The following is a 27,115-nucleotide window of genomic DNA, read 5'->3' as shown; positions in this document are numbered from 1 at the left end:
CAGCAGCTAATAAGTACAGGAAGGATTAAGATTTTTTTAATAGAAGTAATTTACAAATGCGTTTTACTTTCTTGCACCAGTTGATTTAAAAAAAAAAAAAAAAAAGTTTTTCACCGGAGTACCCCTTTAAGGTTTTTAAATAGAAGTAATTTACAAATTTGTTTAACCTTCTGACAACAGTTGATTAAAAATTTTTTTTTTCCCAGGGGAGTACCCCTTTAGAACAACAACTTGGAGTGCTTTTTTTTTTACACGTTGCCTGTACAGGAAAATGGTGGAAATGGTCCCTGTTCGTTTTAAAACAAATGAAGGACTTTTCTATGAAAATCTTAGGCAGGATATGCATTGTATAATCTTTTTTGGTAAAATATATCAAACCTTATACATTAGAACAGCTTTGTCCTACTCCTGCAAATTGAAATATTCCGGCTTAGCTTTATTGGTGGCAAAATCTATGAGCGAAACATTTACAGATTTCAATGCTGATCAATAGAGCTCATCCGCTGTTTATCAGGACAGAATCCACATGGACATGCTGTGGACTATGTAATCTGTGGCACAGTCATTATTCCATTGAGATGATTTCTGAGGCATGTTATATGTTTCTTTATGCATGTGGCATAAAGAAACCCTGCCTGGGGAACTGTTTTGGATGCTGCCAGTCATCGACTTTGTACATAAACCAGAGAGAATCCTTAATGTGTGATTGAAGCCTGATAGTAATGGATGTTTGGAAACAACTACTTTATCTGTTTCCTGTGTGATATTTGGAAAGCATGTGAACATCTATAGCAGTACCATGTCATTCCTTTACATTGAACAGTGCTTTACATGTGTAATGTTCACATCATTTTTTTCAGCTTACTTAACGTACTGTAATTTTAACGACAATACTAAGCCACTCTGTGATTGGAAGCAAAGCTATGATGGAAGTGATCATGGAGACTGGATTAGAGCAAAGTACTGCACTCCGACTGATGGTACCGGCCCAGATGGAGACTTTCCTGATGGATGTAAGATAATTTTCTAATTTATTTGTACTATAGATGCATATAATCCATGAACCAGAAAAACAAAGCTTCTTGTGTGCAAAGTTCCTTTAAAAATTGCACAGCTCATGGCCAAGAATAAATAGATTAGCTACAGAATCCTTTTACAGAACCCATAGGAAGACCACTTGGACCCTCGTGATCTCCAGCCTGGCACCCTAGAGTTCTGAACATTTTGTTCAGAACACCGGCAGTGGTAGGCTTCGGAGCAGCCATGGTTGACACGCTCCCTCCATTCATGTCTATGGGAGAGATGGAGATACAGTCTTTGTGTATCTCCATATCTCCCATAGAGATATATGGAGGGGGCGTGTTGACCACAGCTTCGGTCTGTGGTCGACAGTAATCCGGCATGGAGCGGAGATTGTTGGGGTCCAGAGACCTGTTCCCCGCAATTAGACTCATATCCCCTATCCTGTGGTTGTCATAGTTATGTATTTACATTTTTTTAATCTTTTGGCCTGGAGTCAAGGCACTACTATTTTTTTTTTACCTTGATCAAAAGTACTGTATGACCAGGTTCACACAATAGAATCTCTGGCTGGAAAATTTACGGCCAGAGATTCCAAGGGCGGCCTGTGGCGACAACTGTCTTCCACATGACTGCGCAGACGGCATTGTGTTCCCCTGAGCGGATCCGCCAAAAGAATGAACATGCAATTTTTTTGGGCAAAATACGGAATTAGAATTTCTGTCACGGTGCTGCAGAATCCTATTTAAACAATAAGAGGTTCATGCACCGGAATTTCTGAGCGTAATTCAGGAAGGAAATTCTGCTCAGAAATTCTGTTGTGTGAGCCCTACCTATGGGGGGAATTTACTGAAACTGAAACTGAAAGATATTGTCAGCCTGTTTGTTTTCTACTTGGAATTTTATCTGTTGTGCCCCAAAGTCATCCTTTTGTTACAGGACATGTGGTTAATTTGGCTATTATAACTTTCAGTCAGCACAGGCCAGGCAGTTTTCTAAGTGTGGGTGGAGGTGGAATGGGTTTTGCAATGTTTGGAAGAGAGCTGCATTAGGCTGGAATTCCACTAAGGTTTTTCAGTCAAAATGCCCCAAAAAACCCCAGAAAAAATGCCAAAACACAGGGAGAATTAGTGGCAGTTTTTCTGGCATTTTTTTCTGTCATTTTTAGCCTAAAAAAAAAACACAAGACAAAAACTTCAGTGGAATCCTAGTCTTAGGAAAATTTGACTTTTTTAAAAGTCGCACCTAGTAAAAACATTACCACTGCAAAATTTCGAACCTATATAGTCAACAGCTTTAGAAATCTTGTATACAAAAAGTCGCACACTAGAATGACTAAAAATTATGGAAACAAAAAATCCTCCAAACATTATGATGAATATGCCTCTATGACAGTACTAATAATATTTTTTTTTCCTTTCCAGCTGGGTATTATCTCTATCAAGAAGCAACCAACTTAATCCCAGGGGATAAAGTTAAGCTTGATAGCAGGCTCTTGGTCATCAACGGGGATGTATGTATAGACTTCTGGTATCACATGCAAGGCTCGGAAAATCAGAATCAGCTGAACATCATAGTTAAAGATGACACTACTTCACACACTGTTTGGCAAACCACGGGACAGCAAGGTTCAGACTGGTTGTATGGCTCGGTCACTTTTTCTGTATCAAGGGAAACTGATATTCAGGTAAAGTAATTTTATCATTGAAAAAGATAATCAGCAATTCTTAGCTTGAAACGTGTTGAAGAAGTTTTGCTTCTAAAATAGGAATTTAGGAAATAGCACCATCTAGTGGATTTTCAAGTAACTGTTAATGTACTTGTGCAGTACATATAGTTTAGTATTTACCTACCCGGGTGTCTCTAGCTGTTGCAAAACTACAACTCTCAGCATGTTCGGACAGCCAAAAGCTGTCTGGGCATACTGGGAGTTGTAGTTTTGGAACAGGTTGATAAACACTGGGTCAGATATCCACAGGCAACAGAGAACTGTCCCCTATCCTCATACAGTCACATTGGTCGGTGTATTTCCCTAGAATTTTGTACATTTCAGAGCATATTTTGAACTGAAAACCTTCAATGTTCCCAGAAGTAGATCAGCCAGGAGCCATCACTTCATTGAATAAGCAGTAACTAAATAAGTTTGATATGTTCCTATTCCCTGTCTGAATAAGAAAGAAAAAGGGGAAATTTACCAAAACTCTATTCAAAGGGACTGTGGAGCAGATGACCACAACAACCAATCAGATTTCTGCTTTCAATTTTACAAAAAGCCTAAAGAAAATGAAAGCAAGAATCTGATTGGTTGCTATAGGCAACTGCTTCACTGTCCCTCTGCACAAGGTTTGATAAAAGCATTTTTGAAGTGATATCTTTATTGACTAACCCAGTGTTTACCACGCAGGGTGCCTCCAGCAGTTTCAAAACCAGCCAACGGCTGTCCGGGCATGCTGGGAGTTGTAATCAATTGGCAGCAAAATCAGTTGCAGAAAATATGCAGCAAAATACGGCATGTGTGTTCCTACCCTAATGTACATAAGCCTGATGAAGGGGCCTCCGTGTTCCAAAAACTTGCAAATGTCATTTTTAATTTTATTCACATAAGCTACAGAGGCATCCATGATATTTCTGGTTAGTTGATACAGACATCCCTCCTATTATAATTTAGTCTTTTTGACATTATTTCTCTTCATGCTTTTTTATATGCTAACATAATACACACAATTTTTTTCTATACACCCTATCTGAAACGGAATGTGTACATACCCGCCTTGTGTGTATAAAAGGTTATTCCAAGTGAAATCACTTATCTCCTATCCACAACATGAGAGTCCGAGACCCCCTGTGGTCTCGAGAATAGTGTCCCAAGTCTTTGGATTAGAGCAGCGGGCCATGCATTTGCATCACCACTCAATGTCTATGAAGCTGCCGGAGATAGCTTAGTAGATCTCAGCTCCAGCAGCTCCATAGACAATGAATGGAGCAGCTGCATGCATACACAACTTGCCATTGTTCCAAAACAAGGCGCAGGTCACCGTTTTCAAGATACTGGACCCTCTGGGATTTGACACTTTCTGTGTGTTTCAACTTTTAACTTGGAATACACCTTAAAGGGGTTGTTCAGCAAAAAGTAGGGGATCAGTTTCTGATTGCAGAGCGGGTCCAAACACTGGGACCCCTGTGATTCATTCTCTATGGGGGCTCAAAAGAGACTTGAGTGTTTTCAAGCATCTCCGGCACTCTTATAGAAATTAATGGAACGTTTGCCGTCCCCAGCATGTTCTCCTCTCAAAGGCCCTTGCAAGAGATCATGGGGGTCCCAGCAGTCAAACCACTCGGGATCAGACAAGTATCCCCTATTCTGAGGATAGGGGATCAGTTACTTTCAGATGCACAAACCCTTTAAATGGACTGTACGTTGCATTGTGTTGGAAATTATGGATTATCTTGAGTAAGTGAACAATAGTTGAAATACAAACCATATAAAGTAATGACAATGTAAAGAAAGACACTACATTAGAAAACTCAATACCTGCAGAGCATGTTTTCTGTTGGTTCGAAAGGACTGATGTTTACCCAGGGGACTGCTGTTAGAGGTGTATACTTGTGAAAAAAGAATAATGCACTGCTCAAGAAAAATAAAGGGAACACTAAGCTAACACATCCTAGATCTGAATGAATTAACTAATCATATGAAATACTTTCGTCTTTACATAGTTGAATGTGCTGAGAACTAAATCACACAAAAATTATCAATGGAAATCAAATTTATCAACCCATGGAGGTCGGGATATGGAGTCACACTCAAAGTGGAAAACCACACTACAGGCTGATCCAACTTTGATGTAATGTCCTTAAAACAAATCAAAATGAGGCTCAGTAGTGTGTGTGGCCTCCATGTGCCCGACCTCCCTACAATGCTTGTGCATGCTCCTAATGAGGTGGCGGATGGTCTTCTGAGGGATGTCCTCACAGACCTGGACTAAAGCATCCGCCAACTCCTGGACAGTCTGTGGTGCAATGCGGCATTGGTGGATGGAGCAAGACAGGGTGTCCCAGATGTGCTCAATCGAATTCAGGTCGGGGGAACGGGCGGGTCAGTCAATAGTATCAATGCCTTCCTCTTGCAGGAACTGCTGACATATTCCAGCCACATGAGGTCTAGCACTGTCTTGCATAAGGAGGAACCCAGGGCCAACCGCACCAGCATATGGTCTCAAAAGGGGTCTGAGGATCTCATCTCGGTACCTAATGGCAGTCAGGCTACCTCTGGCAAGCACATGGAGGGCTGTGCGGCCCCCATAAAAAATGCCACCCCACACCCTTACTGACCCACCACCAAACTGGTCCTGCTGGAGGATGTTACAGGCAGCAGAGCGTTCTCCACAGCGTCTCCAGACTATGTCATGTCTGTCACATGTGCTCAGTGTGAATCTGCTTTCATCTGTGAAGAGCACAGGGCGCCAGTGGGGAATTTGTCAATCTTGGTGTTCTCTGGCAAATGCCAAACGTCCTGCACGGTATTGGGCTGTAAGCCCAATCCCCACCTGTGGATGTCGGACCCTCATGCCACTCTCATGGAGTCTGTTTCTGACCATTTGAGTGGACACATGCACATTCGTGGCATGCTGGAGGACATTTTGCAGGGCTCAGGCAGTGCTCCTCCTGCTCCTCCTTGCACAAAGATGGAGGTAGCATTCCTGCTGCTGGGTAGTTGTTCTCCTACGGCCTCCTCCATGTCTCCTAATGTACTGGCCTGTCTCCTGGTAGCGCCTCCATGCTCTGGACACTATGCTGACACTACACTGTCTTATGCTACCACTAGAGTGAAAGCACCTCCAGTATTCAAAAGTGACCAAAACATCAGCCAGGAAGCATAGGAACTGAGAAGTGGTCTGTGGTCACCACCTGAAGAGCCACTCCTTTATTGGGGGTGTCTTGCTAATTGCCTATAATTTTCACCTGTTGTCTGTTCCATTTGCACAACAACATGTGAAATTGATTGTCAATCAGTGTTGCAAGTGGACAGTGTGATTTCACAGAAGTGTGATTGACTTGAGTTACATTGTGTTGTTTAATTGTTCCTTTAATTTTTTTGAGCAGTGTATGATTAGCATAACATCTTTTATTTAATATGAGCTGACTTTCTTTATACTCTTAATTTTCTAATGCCTGGTAAGCAGTAGTAAGACGTAGAAGCGATAGATAGATGATAAATAAATAGATAGATAGATAGATAGATAGATAGTGCTGGTAGTGGAATTATTGTAAAAGAGCATAATTTTTATATTATATATTGAGATCTCTTTTGCATTTTAGGTCTCCTTTGAAGCTGTTCGAGGTTTGACAGAATTTGGAGATATAGCCATTGACAATATTGGAGTGAAGCAAGGACAGTGTGGTAAATGCCAGTTTATTTTATTTTTTTCAACATGACACCAATATAAGGGCCCATGTACACTTCAAAATTTCTGTCCAGGGAAATGCTGGGGGAAGATTCCGCTGCAGCAGCTTCCTATTGTCTTCAATGGGATTCTGCTACACTGTGTTCAGTTTCCGGTGGACCATGTCTCCGGAGGAACATAACTCTGCCCACAACTGCATTGTCCTCAATCGTCAGCCATTTTATTAACAGTATACTGCTTACCTGAATGTTTACAAGCAGAAGCAGTATAAGTAAAGGAAATACACCCTTCCTTTAGTTAACATAGGCAGAATATAGTTGCTGTTTATTGCAGCCTGTACTCTTTGAACTTATACAGTTGTTGGCACAGTTGTTCAGCACCCTCTCTCTGCTCACTACATACAGAGAAATAGCACCATGCAACTGATTTCCTGCTATCCAGCTCATACAGCCAAATGGACAGCTAAGCTCCTTTTAGAAGATATGGCTGCACAGCTGTTGCATAGCCGCAACTCCCAACATGTCCTAACAATAATGGAAGTTTTACAAAAGCTGGAGAGGTACACATTGGGGATTTCTGCTTCACAGTGAAAACACACAATACAAACACATATGTGCCTCCAATTTCCTACAGATTTAGATGGGGGAAAAAAATTGTGCCATTCTGCATTGAATGTTATATTAGGAGTATCATATGGATATGGCAAGAGATGCTACACAAGGTGTTTACAGCTTCATAGTGAAGAGCCATATAAATTCTGTGTGCCTCCATTGTGTCTCTGCCATGTTCGTAATGATCTATTAGATATTAGACATGTGTAATTCGTTTCGGACGTAATTCGTTTTTGTCCAAATTGTTCATATTTCGTACATTTGGATTGATCCGAATGTACGAAATATTTACATGTGAATGAATCTGAACAAAACGAATTGTACATGCCTACGAAATTGTGAAAAACGAATTTTATTTTTGTTAAAACAAAATTCGTTTTCATCTAGAAGCAAGGGACCATTATCGGGAGGGGGTGCACGAAAAAGAAGAGACCCGCGGAGATCAGAACATTAAGACAGGTAAGATAATGTATAATTCTATGTGATTCATTAATACATGATGTGATGCTGAATGAATAAATGAATGAATAAATGTATGTATGAATGAATGAATGCTGCATGAATGATTGATGTGTTTGATCGATGTGTTTGATTGTCGGGTGATTTATGAATAAAATATGTCACTTGCGCTAACAGTGTTTCTGTTAATGTTACCAGGGTGCCTCCAGCTGTTGCAAAACTACAACACCCACTCAGCATGCCCAGACAGCTAAAGGCTGTCTGGGCATGCTGGGAGTTGCAGTTTTGCAACAGCTGGAGGCCCCCTGCTTCGTTGGCAAACATGCCATAACCTATATTTCAGTTCTTTCATTTTTAAAATCCCCTCCTTTTTTTCTGAACTGGGTTACTAGGTCAATGAGATGCATAGTAATTGCAGTGGGAATATCTTTTATTAATAAATCCGGAGACTTAATTGGTTAATTGCCATTTAGAACGTTTAGGGTCCCAACGTTCTAAATGGCAATTATCCAATTAAGTCTGCCGTTTTGTGAATAAAAAATGTTCCCACAGCAATTACTATGAGACATATTGCCCCGGGTGTTAGTCGTGACACCCGATGCGATCGTCAATAATATAGTAGAGATGGGGAGCAACTTTATACAGTGCTCACATCTCTGCTCCGGCCAGTGAATAGAACATCACTCATTCATATTTCCCACCCAGAGCTGTGATTGGCCGGATGGTTGCAGCCAATCACAGCTCTGAGGAAAATATCAATGAATGAGTGGCCGGAGTATAGAGCAGAGATGGGAGCGATGTATACAACCGCTCCATCTCTGCAATACACAGGACAATCACATTGGGTGTCAGTAGTGATACCCGCTGTGATCTGTTCTTACCTGCAAGTACTACTACTCCCAACATGGAGCACACTCTGCTCTATACTAAGAGCAGTAGTATCTGCATTAATAGACCGATCACAGCGAGTGTAACTTCTGACACCCGATGCGATCTGTCTATTAATGCAGGTACTACAGCTCCCAGCATGGAGCAGAGTGTGCAGAGTGTGCTCCATGTTGGGAGTTGTAGTACCTGCAGTTACAGAAAGATCACAGTGGATGTCACTCCTGACACCCGCTGTGATCCTCCTGTATAATGTATAGATGCGGCCGCTTTTCTATGGTCCCTGCACTGCCGTATATTTACACATATTCATATTTCCCCCAGAGAACTGTGATTGGCCAGATGGTTCCAGCCAATCACAGCTCTCTGTGGGAAATCGGAATGTGTATATATATACGGCAGTGCAGGGGACCATAGGAGAGCGGCCGCATCTATCCATTATACAGGAGAATCACAGCGATCTGTCCATTAATGCAGATACAGAATGTAGTACCTACATTAATAGACAGATCGCAGTGGGTATCAGAAGTTACACTCGCTGCGATCTGTCTATTAATGCAGATACTACAGTTCCCAGTATGGAGACGTGTGTGCTCCATGCTGGGAGTTGTAGTACCTGCAGGTAAGAACAGATCACAGCGGGTATCACTACTGACACCCAATGTGATCATCCTGTGTATTGCAGAGATGGAGCATCCGGACACTCACTCATTCATATTTCCCTCAGAGCTGTGATTGGCTTTAACCATCCGGCCAATCACCACTCTGGGCGGAAAATATGAATGAGTCAGGTGAATTTGTTGTATGGGGAGGAATGTTTCGGTCTTTTGCAGCGCTGGAGTCCTTGCTTCTGGAGCCCACGCTGTGCTAACAGATCGTTGATTTAGTTCAAATGAGATTGAAAAAAGTGCTGTAGTTTTGTTTCATTGTAACATGACATTCCTCATTGTGCACAAATGTATCTGAAAAGTGCAAACAGCTTGTTACAATGAAACAAAACTAGAGCACTTCTCTCAATTTGATTTGAACTAAATATATGATCTGTTAGAGCAGAGTGGGCTCCAGAAGGAAGGACTCCAGCGCTGCAAAAGACTGAAGGATGCAGCGCTGGAGTCCTTCCTTCTGGAGCCCACTCTGCTCTAACAGATCGTATATTTAAAATGATAATAGAACAATACCGGCGCTATAAATAATTATAGTATTTATTAATAAACAGTGGACAAAAAATGATGGACAAAAAATAAAATAATTAATAACAGTTAAAAAACTATATCAGTGTTACTCATTGTCCCTGAGAGTAATGAAGGTCTCCTACAGTTTAGGTGATGTTCTCCTGTGGTTAAAGTGGAGGGTTGGAGGTGCTAGGGAGGACAAAAAAGAAATAGTTCTAAAACGAATGCAGCGGTGTACCTATGTGGACCAAATTACTGAATGAACGTGTTCTCATACCTAGCTGCAAGGAATGTAACGGGGAAATGTTAACAAAGAAATCTCTTGGAACAGCAATGGATACACACAGTATCCGATAAGTATCAATGTACAATAACACCCTGTACATTGATACTTATCGGATACTGTGTGTATAACAATAGTAAAAGTATCCCACTTGAATATCCACAGGCGATATCCATTGCTGTTCCATTCAAGAGATTTCTTTAACATTTCCCCGTTACATTCCTTGCAGCTAGGTATAAGATCACGTTCATTCAGTAATTTGGTCCACATAGGTACACCGCTGCATTCGTTTTAGAACTATTTCTTTTTTGTCCTCCCTAGTACCTCCAACCCTCCACTTTAACCACAGGAGAACATCAACTAAACTGTAGGAGACCTTCATAACTCTCAGGGACACTGAGAGCAACACTGATATCGTTTTTTTTAACTGTTTTTAATTGTTTCATTTTTTGTCCATCATTTTTTGTCCACTGTTTATTAATAAATACTATCATTATTTATAACGCCGGTATTGATCTATTATCATTTTAAATATACGATCTGTTAGAGCAGAGTGGGCTCCAGAAGGAAGGACTCCAGCGCTGCATCCCCATTGGGGATGCTTCAGTCTTTTGCAGCGCTGGAGTCCTTCCTTCTGGAGCCCACTCTGCTCTAACAGATCATATATTTAGTTCAAAACAAATTGAGAGAAGTGCCCTAGTTTTGTTTCATTGTAACAAGCTGTTTGCACTTTTCAGATACATTTGTGCACAATGAGGAATGGTATGTTACAATGAAACAAAACTACAGCACTTCTTTCAATCTGATTTGAACTAAATAAACGATCTGTTAGCGCAGCGTGGGCTCCAGAAGCAAGGACTCCAGCGCTGCAAAAGACCGAAGCATCCCTCCCCATACAACAAATTCACCTGACTCATTCATATTTTCCGCCCAGAGTGGTGATTGGCCGGATGGTTAAAGCCAATCACAGCTCTGAGGGAATTATGAATGAGTGAGTGGCCGGAGTATAGAGCAGGGATGCGAGCACTGTACACAGCCACTCCATCTCTGCAATACACAGGATGATCACATTGGGTGTCAGTAGTGATACCCGCTGTGATCTGTTCTTACCTGCAGGTACTACAACTCCCAGCATGGAGCACACACGTCTCCATACTGGGAGCTGTAGTATCTGCATTAATAGACAGATCGCAGCGAGTGTAACTTCTGATACCCACTGCGATCTGTCTTTTAATGTAGGTACTACAGCTCCCAGCATGGAGCAGAGTGTGCAGAGTGTGCTCCATGTTGGGAGTTGTAGTACCTGCAGTTACAGAAAGATCACAGTGGATGTCACTCTTGACACCCGCTGTGATCCTCCTGTATAATGTATAGATGCGGCCGCTCTTCTATGGTCCCCTGCACTGCCTTATATATACACATTCCGATTTCCCACAGAGAGCTGTGATTGGCTGGAACCATCTGGCCAATCACAGCTCTTTGCGGGAAATATGAATATGTGTATATATATACGGAAGTGCAGGGACCATAGAAGAGCGGCCACTGCATCTATACATTTTACAGGAGGATCACAGCAGGTGTCAGGAGTACCTGCAGGGTCTTTCTGTAACTGCAGGTACTACAACTCCCAACATGGAGCACACTCTGCACACTCTGCTCCATGCTGGGAGCTGTAGTACCTGCATTAATAGACAGATCTAATCGGGTGTCAGAAGTTACACTCGCTGCGATCTGTCTATTAATGCAGATACTACAGCTCCCAGCATGGAGCAGAGTGTGCATAGTGTGCTCCATGTTGGGAGTTGTAGTACTTGCAGGTAAGAACAGATAACAGCGGGTATCACTACTGACACCCAATGTGATCGTCCTGTGCATTGCAGAGATGGAACGGCTGTATACATCGCTCCCATCTATGCTCTATACTCCGGCCACTCATTCATTGATATTTTCCTCAGAGCTGAGATTGGCTGCAACCATCTGGCCAATCACAGGTCTGGGTGGGAAATATGAATGAGTGATGTTCTATTCACTGGCCGGAGCAGAGATGTGAGCGCTGTATAAAGCCGCTCCACATCTCTACCATATTATTGACGATCGCATCGGGTGTCACGACTAACACCTGGGGTGATATGTCTCATAGTAATTGCCGTGGGAACATTTTCTATTCATTAAACAGCAGACTTAATTGGATAATTGCCATTTAGAACATTGGGACCCTAAATGTTCTAAACGCCAATTATCCAATTAAGTATGCGGATTTATGAATAAAAAATGTTCACACGGCAACTACTATGCATCTCATTGACCTAGTAACCCAGTTCAGAAAAAAAGGAGGGGATTTTAAAAATGAAAGAACTGAAATATAGGATATGGCATGTTTGCCAACGAAGCAGGGGGCCTCCAGCTGTTGCAAAACTGCAACTCCCAGCATGCCCAGACAGCCTTTAGCTGTCAGGGCATTCTGGGGCTCCCTGGTAACAGTAACAGAAACACTGTTAGCGCAAGTGACATGACATGTTATTCATAAACAACCCGACAATTAAACACATCGATCAAACACATCAATCATTCATGCAGCATTCATTCATTCATACATACATTTATTCATTCATTCAACATTACATCATGTATTAATGAATCACATAAAATTATATTATCTTACCTGTCTTCCAATGTTCCGATCTCCGCGGCTGCCCTCTTTTCCTGCACACGCTCCCGATAATAGTCCCCTGCTTAAAAAAGATTTACCTGAATGTACCCGAATACCGAATGTATCCGAAAACATTCAAGCCCGAACCCCTGAACACCAAATGTATCCGAAAAATGAAGCCCGAAAAATTTACCGAACCAAAAATTTTACCGAAAATGAAAAAAACAAACGAAACGAAAACTTTTCTTGTGCACAAGTCTATTAGATATAACTGTCTTAAAAAGCTCAGCAACTTATTCCCTTTGTATTTTTTATTTTTTTTATTTCTTTAAAATAGGAGCAACAACAATAACAACAACAACTACCCCCTGGTCAACAACATCAACTACCCCTGGTTTAACAACATCAGCTACCTCCGGTTTAACAACAACAACAACTACAACCACATCAAAACCCACTCCTCCTATAATATCAGGTAGGTGTTACATTTCCGGGTGTCATTTCAAGTTAATGGTTTAAAAGGTTAAGGTGCTTATTTCAATTATTTAAATGTGGCGCATACCAAATCCTTGTACTTTTCTTCAGGAGGAACATGTAGCGGCTATGGAGATCCTCATTATTTCACGTTTGATGGCTATCCCCATACCTTCATGGGAAACTGCACTTATACACTCACAAAACTTTGTGAGGTCAGTAGCAGCTTGCCATACTTTAATGTGGAAGTAGAACATGAGTACAGAGGAAGTAACACACGGGTGTCCTATGTGAAAGAAGTCACAGTGTACGTTCACAGCTACAAAATCAGCCTGGGAAAGCAAAAGGTGGTAAAGGTAAGCTGGGACTGACTAGCATTTGTGTTTGAGTCACAATATGTTTTGATGTATCATTTACATTCATAGTCAGGAATTTCTAAGTTTTATTAGCATCCCCAGAGGAGGCCAAATTAAAATACTATATCTTACAAATCTTATAAAAATGTGAAGGTATTATATGGAAAAGAATAGAATGAAGATATTTGATAGGTTTTTCAGTATTTATTTTATTTTTTTAAATCTGTATCTGTCTGTAAGTAAAGCAGTGATGACTGATATTAAGAACTAACACACATATAGCCTCCCCATCACTTATAGTAGGCAATTACTCATATTACCATTGCCACAGGTTATTTAAGCTCATATTTAGTGCCCCCATTCAGCCTCTGTTTGTTGACATAACAGGGTTCCTTGTAAAATGTCATAAAGGCTAAATGGGTCATAGTTGTTAAAAACAGTGATCACTGCTTTACCTGTAGACAGATCCTAACCATTTCTATTTGTGATACAGCCTACATAGGCTTTATATAGACACTATGCTTGGGCGGCCTCCTGTCATTTACAGAAGGCAGTTATATGGTCCTTTTATTGTTATCATATGATAGCAGGGACTTACTGGGATCTTTGTTACCCCCATTTCTAATTAATATAGTGTTTTATAATGGTTATAAATAAAGTTTACTTTATATAGGGTGGGTTAAAACAGTTTCAGGGGTTTTGTAGCCGAAAGAGCTTTTATACCCTAAAGGTTAAGCTGTAACTGAACTTGTTCTACTATACGAATGATAATATACAATACAGTAAGCCTTGTATTTGTCTGTAATTTACCTGTAATTTATTTGTATTTTGTCATTTTTATGCTTTTAAAAATATTTTTTAAGTCTGTTTTTAGCTTACCAATGTGCAACAAATTTCATAACTGATTAGCTCTTTTTGCAAACAAATGTCTGCTTTTTGTAAAGGAATGTTTCAGCAGAAAAATAGCCTCTTTGAATCAAATCGCACACGCGAACTCCGTGGTGAAATTGCGGCATCCCGAACAGCTGTGAGACAGCAGGAGGGTCCCTTACCTTGACTCCTGGTGTCCGATCGCCGAATGACTGCTCAGTGCCTGAGATCCAGTGGCAGAATAATTGATCAATGGTTTCCTATGAGAAAACATTGATCAATGTAAAAGATCAGTGTGTGCAGTGTTATAGCTCCCTATGGGAGCTATAACATTGCAAAAAAAAGTGAAAAAAAAGTGATTAAAGATCATTTAACCCCTTCCTTAATAAAAGTTTGAATCACCCCCCTTTTCCCATAAAAAAAAAAAAAACTGTGTAAATAAATATAAGCATATGTGGTATCACCGTGTGCGGAAATGTCCGAATTATAAAAATATATTGTTAATTAAACTGCTTGGTCAATGGTGTATGCGCAAAAATATTCCAAAGTCCAAAATAGTGTATTTTTGGTCACTTTTTATTTAATGAAAAAATGAATGAATAAGCCCTATCAATTCAAAAATTGTACTGCTAAAAAAAATGAGCCCTCATACCACCCCATATGCGGAAAAATAAAAAAGTTATAGGCGTCAGAAAATGACAATTTTAAATGTATACATTTTCCTGCTTGTAGTTATGATTTTTTCCAGAAGTATGACAAAATCAAACCTATATAAGTAGGGTATAATTTTAATTGTATGGACCTACAGAATAAAGAAAAGGTGTAATTTTTACCAAAAAATATACTGTGTAGAAACGGAAGCCCCCCAAAATTACAAAATGGCAATTTCTTTTTTCTATTTTGTCTCATAATGATTTTTTTTTCCTTTTTGCTGTAGATTTTTGGGTAAAATGACTGATGTAATTGCAAAGTAGAATTGGTGGCACAAAAAAATAAGCCATCATATGGATCTTTAGGTGCAAAATTATAAGAGTTATGATTTTTTAAAAGTAAGGAGAAAAACGAAGATGCAAAAATGGAAAAACCCTGGGTCCTTAAGGGGTTAAAGCTAAGCTGAGATGTCTTGCTTTGACTATGATGATAAGGAGGAGGTTGTAAGTAAATAATTTGTATAGCATTACAAGGAAATGTGGCACAAGTAGATAGATGAGGCAATAGCAGCTCAGTCTCCCTGTAAGGTCACAGAGGTTACAGATCATACTTACAAGCCTGCCTCATACAAAGAATAGGGTCTGGAAATGTTCACTGTGTCTATGTACATGGCCACACAAATCTGCCGATAATACCTCAGTTTTACCAACAAACTTGTGTGTGTGTTGGCCACGATTAGTGAGTATGGTTCCGTCCACATGGTGCAGCCACAACCTAATAACTTACCTTTAGCCAATCTATGACCCTATATTTTTTTAAACAATATTAGCAAGTTTAAACATAAAAGTTTTGACAATCTTCCACATACAAAACAGTGACAATACTTCAGCACCACTGTTTTCTTTGAAAAATAAACTTCTACAATGAAAACATTCCAGTTTGCACAGCATATTTAAAAAAAAAAACCTCAAGGCAGATAGTTGATTTACTTTGTGCAACCTTTTTTATTTGATCTTTTAATATCTACACAGGTGAACGGACAGGACCAGGTGTTGCCATTGAGCTTATCTCCAGATGTCTTCATTGGCTTCAGCGGCCAGTATGTTACCATTACAGCTGCCTTTGGTCTACAAGTGAAATATGATGGAGATCACAGAGTTGAAGTAACTTTATCTGAAGCCTTCCAAAATAAAGTCTGTGGAATTTGTGCAAATTTTAATACAATCACAAATGATGATACTCTAAACCCTGATGGACAAAAAGAGTCAAACTCTGTAAACTATGGAAACAGCTGGCAGGTTGGCAGTAATGCTAGGTAAGAGGTTTAGAATTAACTTGATCATACTATATTCTAAATAAAATAAAAAAGTAATAACATTTTGTGTTGGCTTAGTTTGTTACTACTAAATATGCTCCATTGTTCATTTATGCATTTATAGTGAATGTTCACCTCAAACATTATTTTGTGATTTAAATCTAAAAAAGGTTGTTTTTCTAAGTTCACCTTGATAGAACTTAGACCTTCCTTTCACTGATACAAAGCTCCAAATCCCATGCATAGACTCAAATTTATATGATAATTTTTGGCTGCCTACAGCCCCCACTAAGTGGACCTTAAAGGGGTACTCCACTCCCCAGTGTTTGGAACATTTAGTTCAGAACGCTGGTGCGGGCTTTTGGGGTCGTCATGCCCCCTCTTGACGTCACTCCCGCCCCTCATGAGGTCACACTCCGCCCCTCGTGACATCACACACCCGCCTCCTCAGTGCAAGTCTATGGGAGGGGGTGTATTGCCATCACGCCCCCTCCCATAGACTTACATTGAGGTGGGGTCGTGATGTCCCGAGGTGCAAAGCTTGATGTCATCCGGGGTGACCTCTGAAGCCCGCATCATTGTTCGGAACAAAATCTTTACTGCTAGACAAGACACAATAATAACCATATACACATAGCCATAATTTTATAATATATATATGTTTTTAAACCTCTCCAGTTGCTCACAGGCCTCTGCAGTTTCACCGTTATGTTCAGAAGAGGAAATAAAAGAAATTCAGAGTTATGAATCTTGTGGAATGATGCTTCCCTTTAATGGCGTATTCCAATACTGCCACACTACAGTGGATCCTCGTGACTACTTTTCAAACTGTTTTCATGACATGTGTGAACTTCATCTAGACTCAGACACCCTCTGTAGGCACCTCCAAGCATACGCAGATGCTTGTCATGCTGCAGGAGTAACTGTACTACCATGGAGAAATGCAACATTTTGCCGTAAGTATTTTATTTTTTATTTTTTTCCTCAGGGGTGTTTAAATTATATTTTATTGTTCTTCTATACTAGCAATAACTTTAATACACTTAAAATCATCCACATATAGAGAGAGGGGTAGAATTTTACATTTATCTCCTCATATCTTAAATTGGATTGGTAGATTTGTGGTCAAATAAAAAATAAAACTAACAAGTTAATTGTATTTACTGTAACTATATGTAATTTAAATTCTAACTGCAAAAAAATGGAACAGTAGGTAAGATAACATCATGGTATCAAAGATAAAGGTACATTTTTAATATAATACTTTAAGTAAATGCAAGATTTTATAATCTTTTATGTTTTACAGCCCTGAAGTGTCCAGCGAACAGTCATTATGAGCAATGTGGCACAGCCTGTCCAGCCACTTGTGTCAATCCAGCATCACCATCCAAATGTTCTCTTCCATGTACTGAAGGGTGTTTTTGTGATACAGGCTATGTCCTCTATAATGATAAGTGTGTTACCAATGACCAGTGTGGATGCTGGGAGGATGGAAAACATCACCCTGTAGGTTCTGAATTCTGGACCGATGATTCATGTGCTACTAAATGTAGTTGTCCTTCAGCAGGAAGTGACTTAGTCTGTAACTCTGCTTCATGCCCACCTGATACATACTGTGGTGTGGACAATGGAATTCTTGGCTGCTATGAGCTTGTGCTTGGTGAATGTACAATATATGGAGATCCACACTACAACACTTTCGATAAACAAGTACACCATTTTATGGGTACATGTACCTATACCCTCTCCAAGACTTGTAACGTTAATGCATACCTGCCTACTTTTAATGTTCAAGCTAAGAACGAGCACCGTGGGAACCCAACAGTGTCTTGGATAAGAAGTGTTACAGTAGAAGTTTACAACTATAACATAACAATGGTGAAAAATGAGCCCAATAGAGTTTTGGTAGGTTAAAAAATGAAAAATATTTTTTATTTTTTATTTTTCAAAATATTGTCTGTTTGATTTGATCTAATATAGTCTACAACTATTGTTTTCTAGCTTAATAATGTCTGGAGAAATCTACCAGTAACTCTGATTGACAAAGATGACCCATTGACAAGTACTGACTGGCTTGTGCATATCTCCAGAAGTGGTAGATATATAGTAGCAGAAACTAATTTCTACCTCAGAGTCTCTTATGATACTGATCATACAGTTTCTGTAATGGTGCCAGTTTACTACTACAATATGACATGTGGAATATGTGGAAATTTTAATGGCATTCCACATGATGACTACTTGATGCCTAATGGGCAGCTGGCACAGAACTCTAATCAGTTGGGAGATAGCTGGAAGGTCGAAGATGATGATCCATTGTGTAACACAATTACCCCTACACCTCCACCTCCATGCCCACCAGAAACTGAAGATCTTTATGGAAGTGATGCCTTCTGTGGATTGTTAAGAAATAAGAATGGACCATTCCAAGCTTGCATATCAGTAATCAACCCTGAGCGCTTCTTTGACAGCTGTGTATATGATCTCTGTGTACTTGGAGAAAGTAATTTATGTCAAGCAATAGAGGCATATGCTGATGCCTGTCAAAGAGTTGGAGTTATTGTTGCTTGGAGAAACTCTTCTTTCTGTCGTAAGTATTTTGAAACTTACAATTAATATTACTGAAGTAGTTATCTTTTTATTTTTAAGAATGGAGTTGTTTTTTTTTGTGTTGGCTAACCTTCCACTGTTTTCCTATTTGTAATATTTCCTATATTTTATTTGTATTTAGCCATTGACTGTCCTACAAATAGTCATTACAATGCATGTAGCAATGCTTGTCCTGCCACCTGCACATCTCAAAATTCAGACGACTGTAATAAGCCATGTACTGATGGGTGTGAATGCGATGATGGCTTTGTTCTCAGTGGAACCTCTTGTATTCCTGTCAGTGACTGTGGATGCAATTATGATGACAAATACTATCAGGTTAGTGTTCATTGTATTAAAGGTAAAAAAAAAATTCCTAAAAAGGAAAATATGTGTCTTTTTTCACTTTTTTTTTTCTGCAAAAATATTTTCTTAAATTGGTCATCTCACTGTTACATTTGTTTTCATACAAGGAGTACTATGATAGGTCTAAACTTGTGCTATAGCAGACAGCTTATTAAGAAGATAGCCTTGGTTGCTAGGGATGTTGTTGATAACCTCTGACAAGTGTATTTGCATCATTCTAATTGGCTCACAAGTGAAAAGAAGGAATTTGCAAACCACATATGCGAATATGCGCATATGCGGGAAAAAAGCGAATATTTGCAATTTCTAATATATAGTGAATATATTTGCAATATTCGTGAATTCGCGAATTTGTGATATTCGCGATAAAAATTTTAAATGTGAATATTTGCGCCCAACACTATAGTTGATATGATCTCTAGGAAACTCGGTGACTCATCTAAAACAAGAAGTCCCCTTTAATCATGCGACTGTCACAGATGGAGGCATGTTCTAGATGATACCTAAGGTATAGAGCTGTAAGTGACAGCTTCAGATCTTAATGCAGATGTGGCCAGAGAGTTACGAACATCCCCCAACTGCAACAATGCCAGAAAGTCATTGCAGACTGAGCTCACGTACCACCATGATGGATGTTGTGTTACTAAGTTTTAATAATAACCTGCTGGCCCCCTACCTAGGAGTTGTGGACTGCAGCCACAACATCTCAATATGTACACTTTGGTTTTGCATGCAGCTGCATGCCTTGATAATCATTTCTTGTTTATACTGATGAGATCAGTGGGTTGAGGTTTTTAACAGTCTAAGCTCATAATAGAAGTTACGTGTTAATTCAGTTGATGGGAAAATTAGGGTTTTTTGTGCTCACTTACGAGGACATTTATTATTGTTGCTTTGATATGTGAGTTCTGTAGGCATTTTTTTCTGCTTTAGTTTTGCTTATGTATGGCACGTTTACCATACTATCACAGGGGGTTGAAAAATTTGGCTCACATAAGCAAAAAACAATATATCCCTTTTGAATACCATTTTTTTTAAGCACACATAAGCAAAAACCAATGAAGACAATTTTTTTTACCTATTTGTTCCCCTAAATGTACTAACTCCTTTGTTATTTATTTATTTATTTTTACTTCTCATTTCAGATCTGTGTATCCTGTGGATTACTTTAGATTCGAAGGAGTACGGTGACCAGCAATTTTTTGGCTTAATGTTAATAAAATGGTTAACGAGGGCTTTTGGGGAAGTGTTTTTTGGAATAATTTTTTTTTTTTTTTTTTATGTGTTGTGCTTTTTTATTTTATTTACTTGACAGGCTTAGTAGTGGAAGCTGTCTTATAGAGGGATTCCACTATTAAGCCGGGTTTAACGTTAGCCACAAGAAAAGGTAGCACTAACCCCAATTATTACCCCGGTACCCAACGCCAGTACCAACAGGCCCGGAGCGTCAAAAATGGCGCTGCTGGGCCTAGGCGGTAACAGGCTGGCAATATTTAGGCTGGGGCGTGCCAGTAACAATGGTCCCCAACCACCCTGGTAACGTCAAGCTGTTGCTGCTTGGTTGGTATTTGGCTGAGAATAAAAATAGTGGGAACATTATGATTTTTTTTTGCATTAATAATTATATATAGAAAAAAAGCATAGGGTTCCCCCTATTTTTATTTTCAGCTAAATACCAACCAAGCAGCAACAGCCTTACGTTACCAGGGTGGGCAAGGACCATTGTTACTGGCCTTCCCCAGCCTAAATAAAGCCAGGCTGTTACCACCTAGGCCCAGAAGCCCCATATTTTACCATCCGGGCCTGTTGGTACCGCCTCTTTCTGGCACCCCTGTGGCGGTGGGTACCAGGGTAATAATTGGAGTTAGTGCTAGCTGTTTTTGGGGCTAACGCTAAGCCCAGGCTTATTAATGGACTAAGTCTACAAGACAGCTTCCACTACTAAGCATGATAAGTAAATAAAAAAGAAAACACAACACGTTGAAAAAAAAAATATTCCAAAAAAACACTCCCCCACAAGCCCCCGGTAACCATTTTATTAACATTAAACAGAAAGAAAGAAAAATGCTGGTCATTGACGCAGTCCACCGAATTCTAAGTAGTCCACAGGATACATGGATCTGAAATGAGGAAAAAAGAAAACAAGAAAAATAGATAAATACATTTATTGTCCCCTGCCTGTGCATCTCCTGTGTTGCATGACCACAACTCCCAGCATGCCCTTACAGTAAGGATATGCTGGGAGTTGTAGTCATGTGGTGTGGGAGAGTGACAAGCTTGTCACCCGACCCCTCCGCACAACTACAACTCCCAGCATGCTCCTACAGTAAGGGCATACTGGGAGTTGTAGTAGTGTGGCAGGGGGCAGGTGACAAGATTGTTCCCGGCCCCATAACTAAAACTCTCAGCATGTAAGGACATGCTGGGAGTTGCAGTTGTGCAGCAGAGGGCAGGTGTCAAGCTTGTCACCCGCCCCCAACGCACAACTACAACTCCTAGCATGTCCTTACTGTAAGGGCATGCTGGGAGTTGTAGTCGTGCAAGCCAGGAAAGCAGGTGGTAGTGCGCTCCGCTCCCGGGCCGACGGTGATCAGAAAATCACTGTAATTTCATATTTCTGAGTTTACTGTCACGGGACCTGGCGGGAAATTTGAAATGACAGTAAACTCTGCCGCGCCGTAGGAAAGGGAGCCTGGGCTGACATAACTCTGCAGTCAGCCGGGCCTCCAGCAGCTGGGCCGGGAGATGTGTAGCTGTTCATCCCTCAGTGTGCACCACAGCACTGAGGGATGGCAGGGACGGCTCCTGCACATCTACCAGCCCGTCTGCAGGAGTCCCGGGCTGCTGCAGAGTGATGTTAGCCCGAGCTCCTTTTAACATATAATGGAGCCACAGAGTTTTAGTCCCTACCGTAAGATCAAATTTCCCGTCGGGTCCCGTTATTGGCTGCTTGGTCCCGGCCAATCACTGGACCCAGGGAGAAATGAGAAATTACTTTAGAGACTCCAAAAACTCGCTGAGGTATGTTAAAAGGAGCCCGGGCTGGCATCACTGCAGGAAACCGGGCTCTGTCTGATTCTAACCCCGCTACTCTATCCAACTTAGTAAGAGGATGGGGACACTGATTTATACCCCCTTGTCTCCCACCCGCCCGCGCCACACATCTCCCGCCCACTTCCTGCTACAAAACTATAACTTCCAGCATGCCCTCACTGTAAGGGCATACTGGGAGTTGTAGTCTTGCAACAGGTAGCAGACAGAAGGGAGATGTGCAGCGCGGGCGGGTGGGAGAGAAGGAGAGGGATGTAAAGCAGTGTCTCCGTCATTAAGTTAGATAAACGGGGATAGAATCAGACGGAGCCTGGGTGGCTGCAGAGTGTTGCCAGCCCGGGCTCCTTTGTACTGTTGTTATATCATATTTCCCGCTGGAGCTGTCAGCTGCCACCGGGAAATATGGAAATTTGCTCTCCAAAGCCGTTTTATAAGCCAGCTCCGGGCTGGCTAACATTTACGCTGTTTTGGAGGGCTTGCGACTTTTGCACTTGATAAATCCCTGACCACTGCAAATTGAAAAATAAAATTGACTTTCGTAGGCTCTTTTGTAGCTTTTTGCTTACAGCCAAAAGTCATACAAAAATTTGCTTAGGTTCTAATGCGACTTTTGTAAGCAAAAAAAAGAGCTCTAAATCCCTTGATAAATGTCCCCCTTAGTGATCAATTGCATGTATGTAAAAATTGTTAAAGGAACCCTCCATCCATAGGTCTTATGGTAGTATATGGAACAAGCCTTCGGGTGTTTTCATATATCACACACTTGTTTAAGATTTCTGTTTGAAAAACAAAATACAATGTTAGTAAATGGGATTTTAACAAATTCAATTCACACACAGCAGAAAACATGTTTGTTATAACAGAAAGTTATCCCTCCTTTATTTTACATACTAACTGATTATACTGCACTTTACAGAAAGATGAAATGTTCTGGGAAGGGGAATGTGAGAGATACTGCCACTGTGTAGGAAACAATAAGGTGAACTGCGTAGAGCAATCGTGCGGACCTCATGAAATCTGTAAAGTACACAATGGAGTAAAGACTTGTGTAGCAGCAAACACAGCAATCTGTCATGTATATGGAGATCCCCATTACATCACTTTTGATGGGACATTGTACCATTTCCAAGGAGCTTGCAATTACACAGTGGTGGAGACCTGTGGAAACTCTTCATTTGTAGACTTTTTAGTCACAACAAGGAATGAACACCGAGGAAGCCCTACATGGACAGCGATAAATTCAGTTGCAGTTAGGATTGACAGTCTTCATATCATATTGGGAAAAAATAGAGTTGTGGAGGTACAGTAAATTTCAATATTTTTTTTCCTTTTCCCAATATATAATGCAGAATACTAATGTTTGCACTGTGTCACTCATTCTTCATTTAGATAAATGGAGTGATTACGCCATTGCCTGAGAACTCAATACCTGGCATCTCCATCCAGTTGAGGGATTCTTTTGTTGTTCTACAAACGCACTTTGGACTTGAAGTGAAATTTAATGGAGATCACGAACTTTTCGTTAAAGTAAATGAGAACTTTAAGGACCAGCTTTGTGGTCTCTGTGGCACCTACAATGGTAATTATCTGGATGATTTTCTAACTCCTGGAGGTGTATTGGCACCAAATTCCAATGACTTTGGAAAGAGCTGGCGTATTCCTGATGATAATTGGATGTAAGTAAAAGACAAAGAATTACATTTCATTCTTCACATTATTTAGTTAAAGGGGACCTGTCATAAGATCAGTCCAATTTGTAGGCAGCATGTGAGGAGTAAAATTATATATCGTTCTTGTGGAAGAAATTCCAAACTCTCTTACCATTTATTCATGTAAATGTCTGGTTAGTTTGGTCTAAGTAGCCATATGATCAGTCCTAATCGGATGGATAACTATTTTTGTGTATAAGTAAGACCACCCACTTGATTAGAATGAGCAGTGACTTACATGAATAAATAACTAACTATCCTGGAACTTTTCCCACAAACCTATATTTATCAATTTGCTCAGTTCTTGCTGCTCTATAGTATGGTGCATGCAGATTGGACTACATTTTCAATGGGACAGGTTCCATTTAACTATTCTTACATTCTTGATAGTTGTCTTTAAGTTTATATCAACAAGATAAAGTTTGTAAAATCAATTCATAATGTAATCTTGCAACATGTCAAGACAATTGTCCTTATTTTAGGAGAGTATTCTCATCTGTACAAAAATTTCTTATGACACCAATAAATAAAAATTAAAACATCTTTGCAGTTGTTCTTGGATAAAAAAAAATACTTCAATGCACTTCAATGTGCCTTTGAATTAAAGGAAAAAAAAAATGTTCCTAAATGTGTGAACATATTAAAGAATAATTGCTATCCCTTTCTTCCTCATGTAGTTGTGAAGATGATGTTGTTGAGCCGCCTCCTTGTGATCCTGCATTAGAAATCAAATATGAAGACGAATGCAGAGTCATCTTGTCAGGCAGTGGTCCTTTCAAGAATTGTCATTACCTCATTCAACCCCAGTTGTACTTTGAGAACTGTGTATACGATCTATGTGCTACTGGTGGCAACCAAGATCAATTCTGCAATGCCTTAGAGTCTTATGCTGCAGCCTGTGAGAATGCAGGTGTGACTATTGGGGACTGGAGAGAAGACACTGTGTGTAGTAAGTGACATTACCTTATTTATCTTTCACACTATGGCTTGTTTTTATTCTTGTAAAGTACAGCAGAGTTTTACCTATTCAAATACTATTGTACTGTGTAGCATTTTATAAACTTTTTTCTTGTTGTCCATATGCTTCCTAAATGCAAAATAAAAGGTGTATTCTAATTTTGATATTTATTTCATATCCTCTGTATAAAAGTCCCTACTATTCTGCTGTTGTAGTGTCTGTGAAACTCCTTCACATAGCTAGCTGTCTTGCCAAATCTGTTATGTCTAATAGCAGACTGCTCATGGGTCAGTTTTCTCTGTTCTTTTCCTCCCTCCTCACAGTAAAGACAGTAAATATTAACAGGGACAGGGAACAGAAAGAGGTTGTACACAGCAGATCAGAGAGGGTGGAAAGTGTCCAGGTTTTTAGGGAAGTTAAATCTCACAGGCTATTGATAGGGAGAAAAGCACAGGGGGAAAATGGCAAATTAAAAAGGTTGTGTATCAGTGTGCGGAGAGAAAAGAATACTCATAGTAGACATACTCCTCAGTAGAGTTGAGTGAACTTTTCAAAAGTTTGACTCGGCAGGTTTGCCAAACTTTCAGAAAAATGTTGATTCTAGATATTGTTGGGATAGACTTCTACAGTTGTAGAATTTCAATTCATGCAGTAATTAAGTTGCATTTATGTAAAATTAGAAAACATCAAATTTAGATTCTATGGTCTTTTCCCAAAGAAAAAATTGTGAAGAGAGAAAAAAATATATTATTTAGCTTTAAAGATAATAAAGGTTGAGACTTTGATTATATCTTCTGTTTCTGTTTCTAGGTTCTAAAACATCAACCACAACTACCACCATTACCATCACAACAACACCAACAGTATCAGGTATCTTGAATAATTAGTCTAATAAAACAGACAATAAACATTAAAATCTTAAGATTTTAACTTATCACTTATCGTTATCGTTATCAGTGGACTTGCTATTGGGAACCCCATCAATTATGAAAATAGAGGTCCTTTGTCCCCCTTGTAAAAGGAGCGTCAGCATCCATTACTTGTATAGTAATATATTATTTTCAAAACATGATAAAACATTCATTAGCAGAGGATTTGATGAAATTGTTTACACGGTTCTAAGTGCTGTATTTAAATTTATTAAATAATTAGATGGGTTTGCTAATACTTTTTTCCCCCATTATGCAGATATATTTTGCACACATACCATCACTACTACTTTTGTTGCCACTACAATTTTAGCAGTTATATGTTTCAAAATCTGCATATACGAAAGACATTTTCTTTCTCTAATTTCAGACGCCTGTGATCTGGATTGTTCCTTCGATGTTGATCTATGTAACTGGAAGCAGTCGGTCAATGATGATATGGACTGGATACGGTGGAGGGGTTCAACTCCATCTTCTCTTACTGGACCTTCTTATGACCACACAACTGGAGGTAAGCAGACATTATTTTAAAAACAATTCAACACTCTGAATTGTTTAAACTGTTTAACATCCTATAAACATATATATAAAAGTTAATTAAAAAAAATGCTGCTGAGGCCTAATGTGAACAAGGGGGCTCACATTGTCTTCACATATAAATCTATCAGGAGCAAAACATTTCCAAGAAGATACCATATTAAAAAAAAGCAAAAATATCTTGTGTGGTTCAAAATTTTGTATATTTTCTAAGGGAGATTGGTTGATGTACAATTAACGAAATAGCAAATAACCAAAAAAATGACATATTTTCTAGGTGGATACTATCTGTACATTGATGGACGTTTTTCAAGTCCGGGAAATATAGCAAGGTTGGAGAGTCCGGCTAATTGTTTGACAGGAAAGCGCTGCATTCGTTTCTGGTACCACATGTATGGAGTCGCAGACTATATGCAGCTGAGGGTTTCTGTATTGAAAGACAATGGTATGGAAGTTGTATTCGACAGACTGGGAAATGCAGGAGATGTATGGCGTTTAGGAGAGATTTTCTTGCCAGACGGTAACATCACAAAGGTAGGAAGACTTATTAAAATCACATTGGATTATGATTATCTTAATACCCTATTCACCATCAATAATATATTGATTGTCATTACAGATTTATTTTGAAGGAATTAGAGGGGAAGATTTTCGAAGTGATGTCGCCATTGATGACATCTCTTTTGTTTATTGTACAGGTAATTGCCTAAAAAAAATAAAAAAAAAATAAATGATGTATACTTTTCGAGTTTCACATATACATATATATATATATATATATATATATATATATATATGTATATGTGAAACTCGAAAAATTTGAAT

General features: G+C 39.6%; 1 protein-coding gene across 1 annotated transcript in view; it reads left to right on the top strand.

Annotated features, from left to right (window-relative positions):
• Positions 1-280: 280 nt before the first annotated feature.
• The window catches only part of LOC130361000 (uncharacterized), a 166,995-nt gene continuing 140,160 nt past the window's right edge, over positions 281-27,115 (top strand). The window contains exons 1-18 of the mRNA XM_056563557.1: positions 281-362; positions 861-1,013; positions 2,445-2,707; positions 6,340-6,421; positions 12,823-12,960; positions 13,071-13,315; positions 15,868-16,151; positions 16,830-17,107; positions 17,458-18,056; positions 18,153-18,741; positions 18,883-19,079; positions 23,074-23,457; positions 23,547-23,833; positions 24,544-24,815; positions 25,635-25,694; positions 26,124-26,264; positions 26,568-26,824; positions 26,910-26,988. Of these exons, the coding sequence (XP_056419532.1) occupies positions 281-362; positions 861-1,013; positions 2,445-2,707; positions 6,340-6,421; positions 12,823-12,960; positions 13,071-13,315; positions 15,868-16,151; positions 16,830-17,107; positions 17,458-18,056; positions 18,153-18,741; positions 18,883-19,079; positions 23,074-23,457; positions 23,547-23,833; positions 24,544-24,815; positions 25,635-25,694; positions 26,124-26,264; positions 26,568-26,824; positions 26,910-26,988 (4,390 nt within the window). The remainder of the gene's footprint in view (positions 363-860; positions 1,014-2,444; positions 2,708-6,339; positions 6,422-12,822; positions 12,961-13,070; positions 13,316-15,867; positions 16,152-16,829; positions 17,108-17,457; positions 18,057-18,152; positions 18,742-18,882; positions 19,080-23,073; positions 23,458-23,546; positions 23,834-24,543; positions 24,816-25,634; positions 25,695-26,123; positions 26,265-26,567; positions 26,825-26,909; positions 26,989-27,115) is intronic.

Source organism: Hyla sarda, chromosome 3 (assembly GCF_029499605.1).
Source record: "Hyla sarda isolate aHylSar1 chromosome 3, aHylSar1.hap1, whole genome shotgun sequence".
Taxonomy (NCBI): Eukaryota; Metazoa; Chordata; class Amphibia; order Anura; family Hylidae; genus Hyla; species Hyla sarda.
This window is presented reverse-complemented; position numbering and strand designations above follow the sequence as displayed.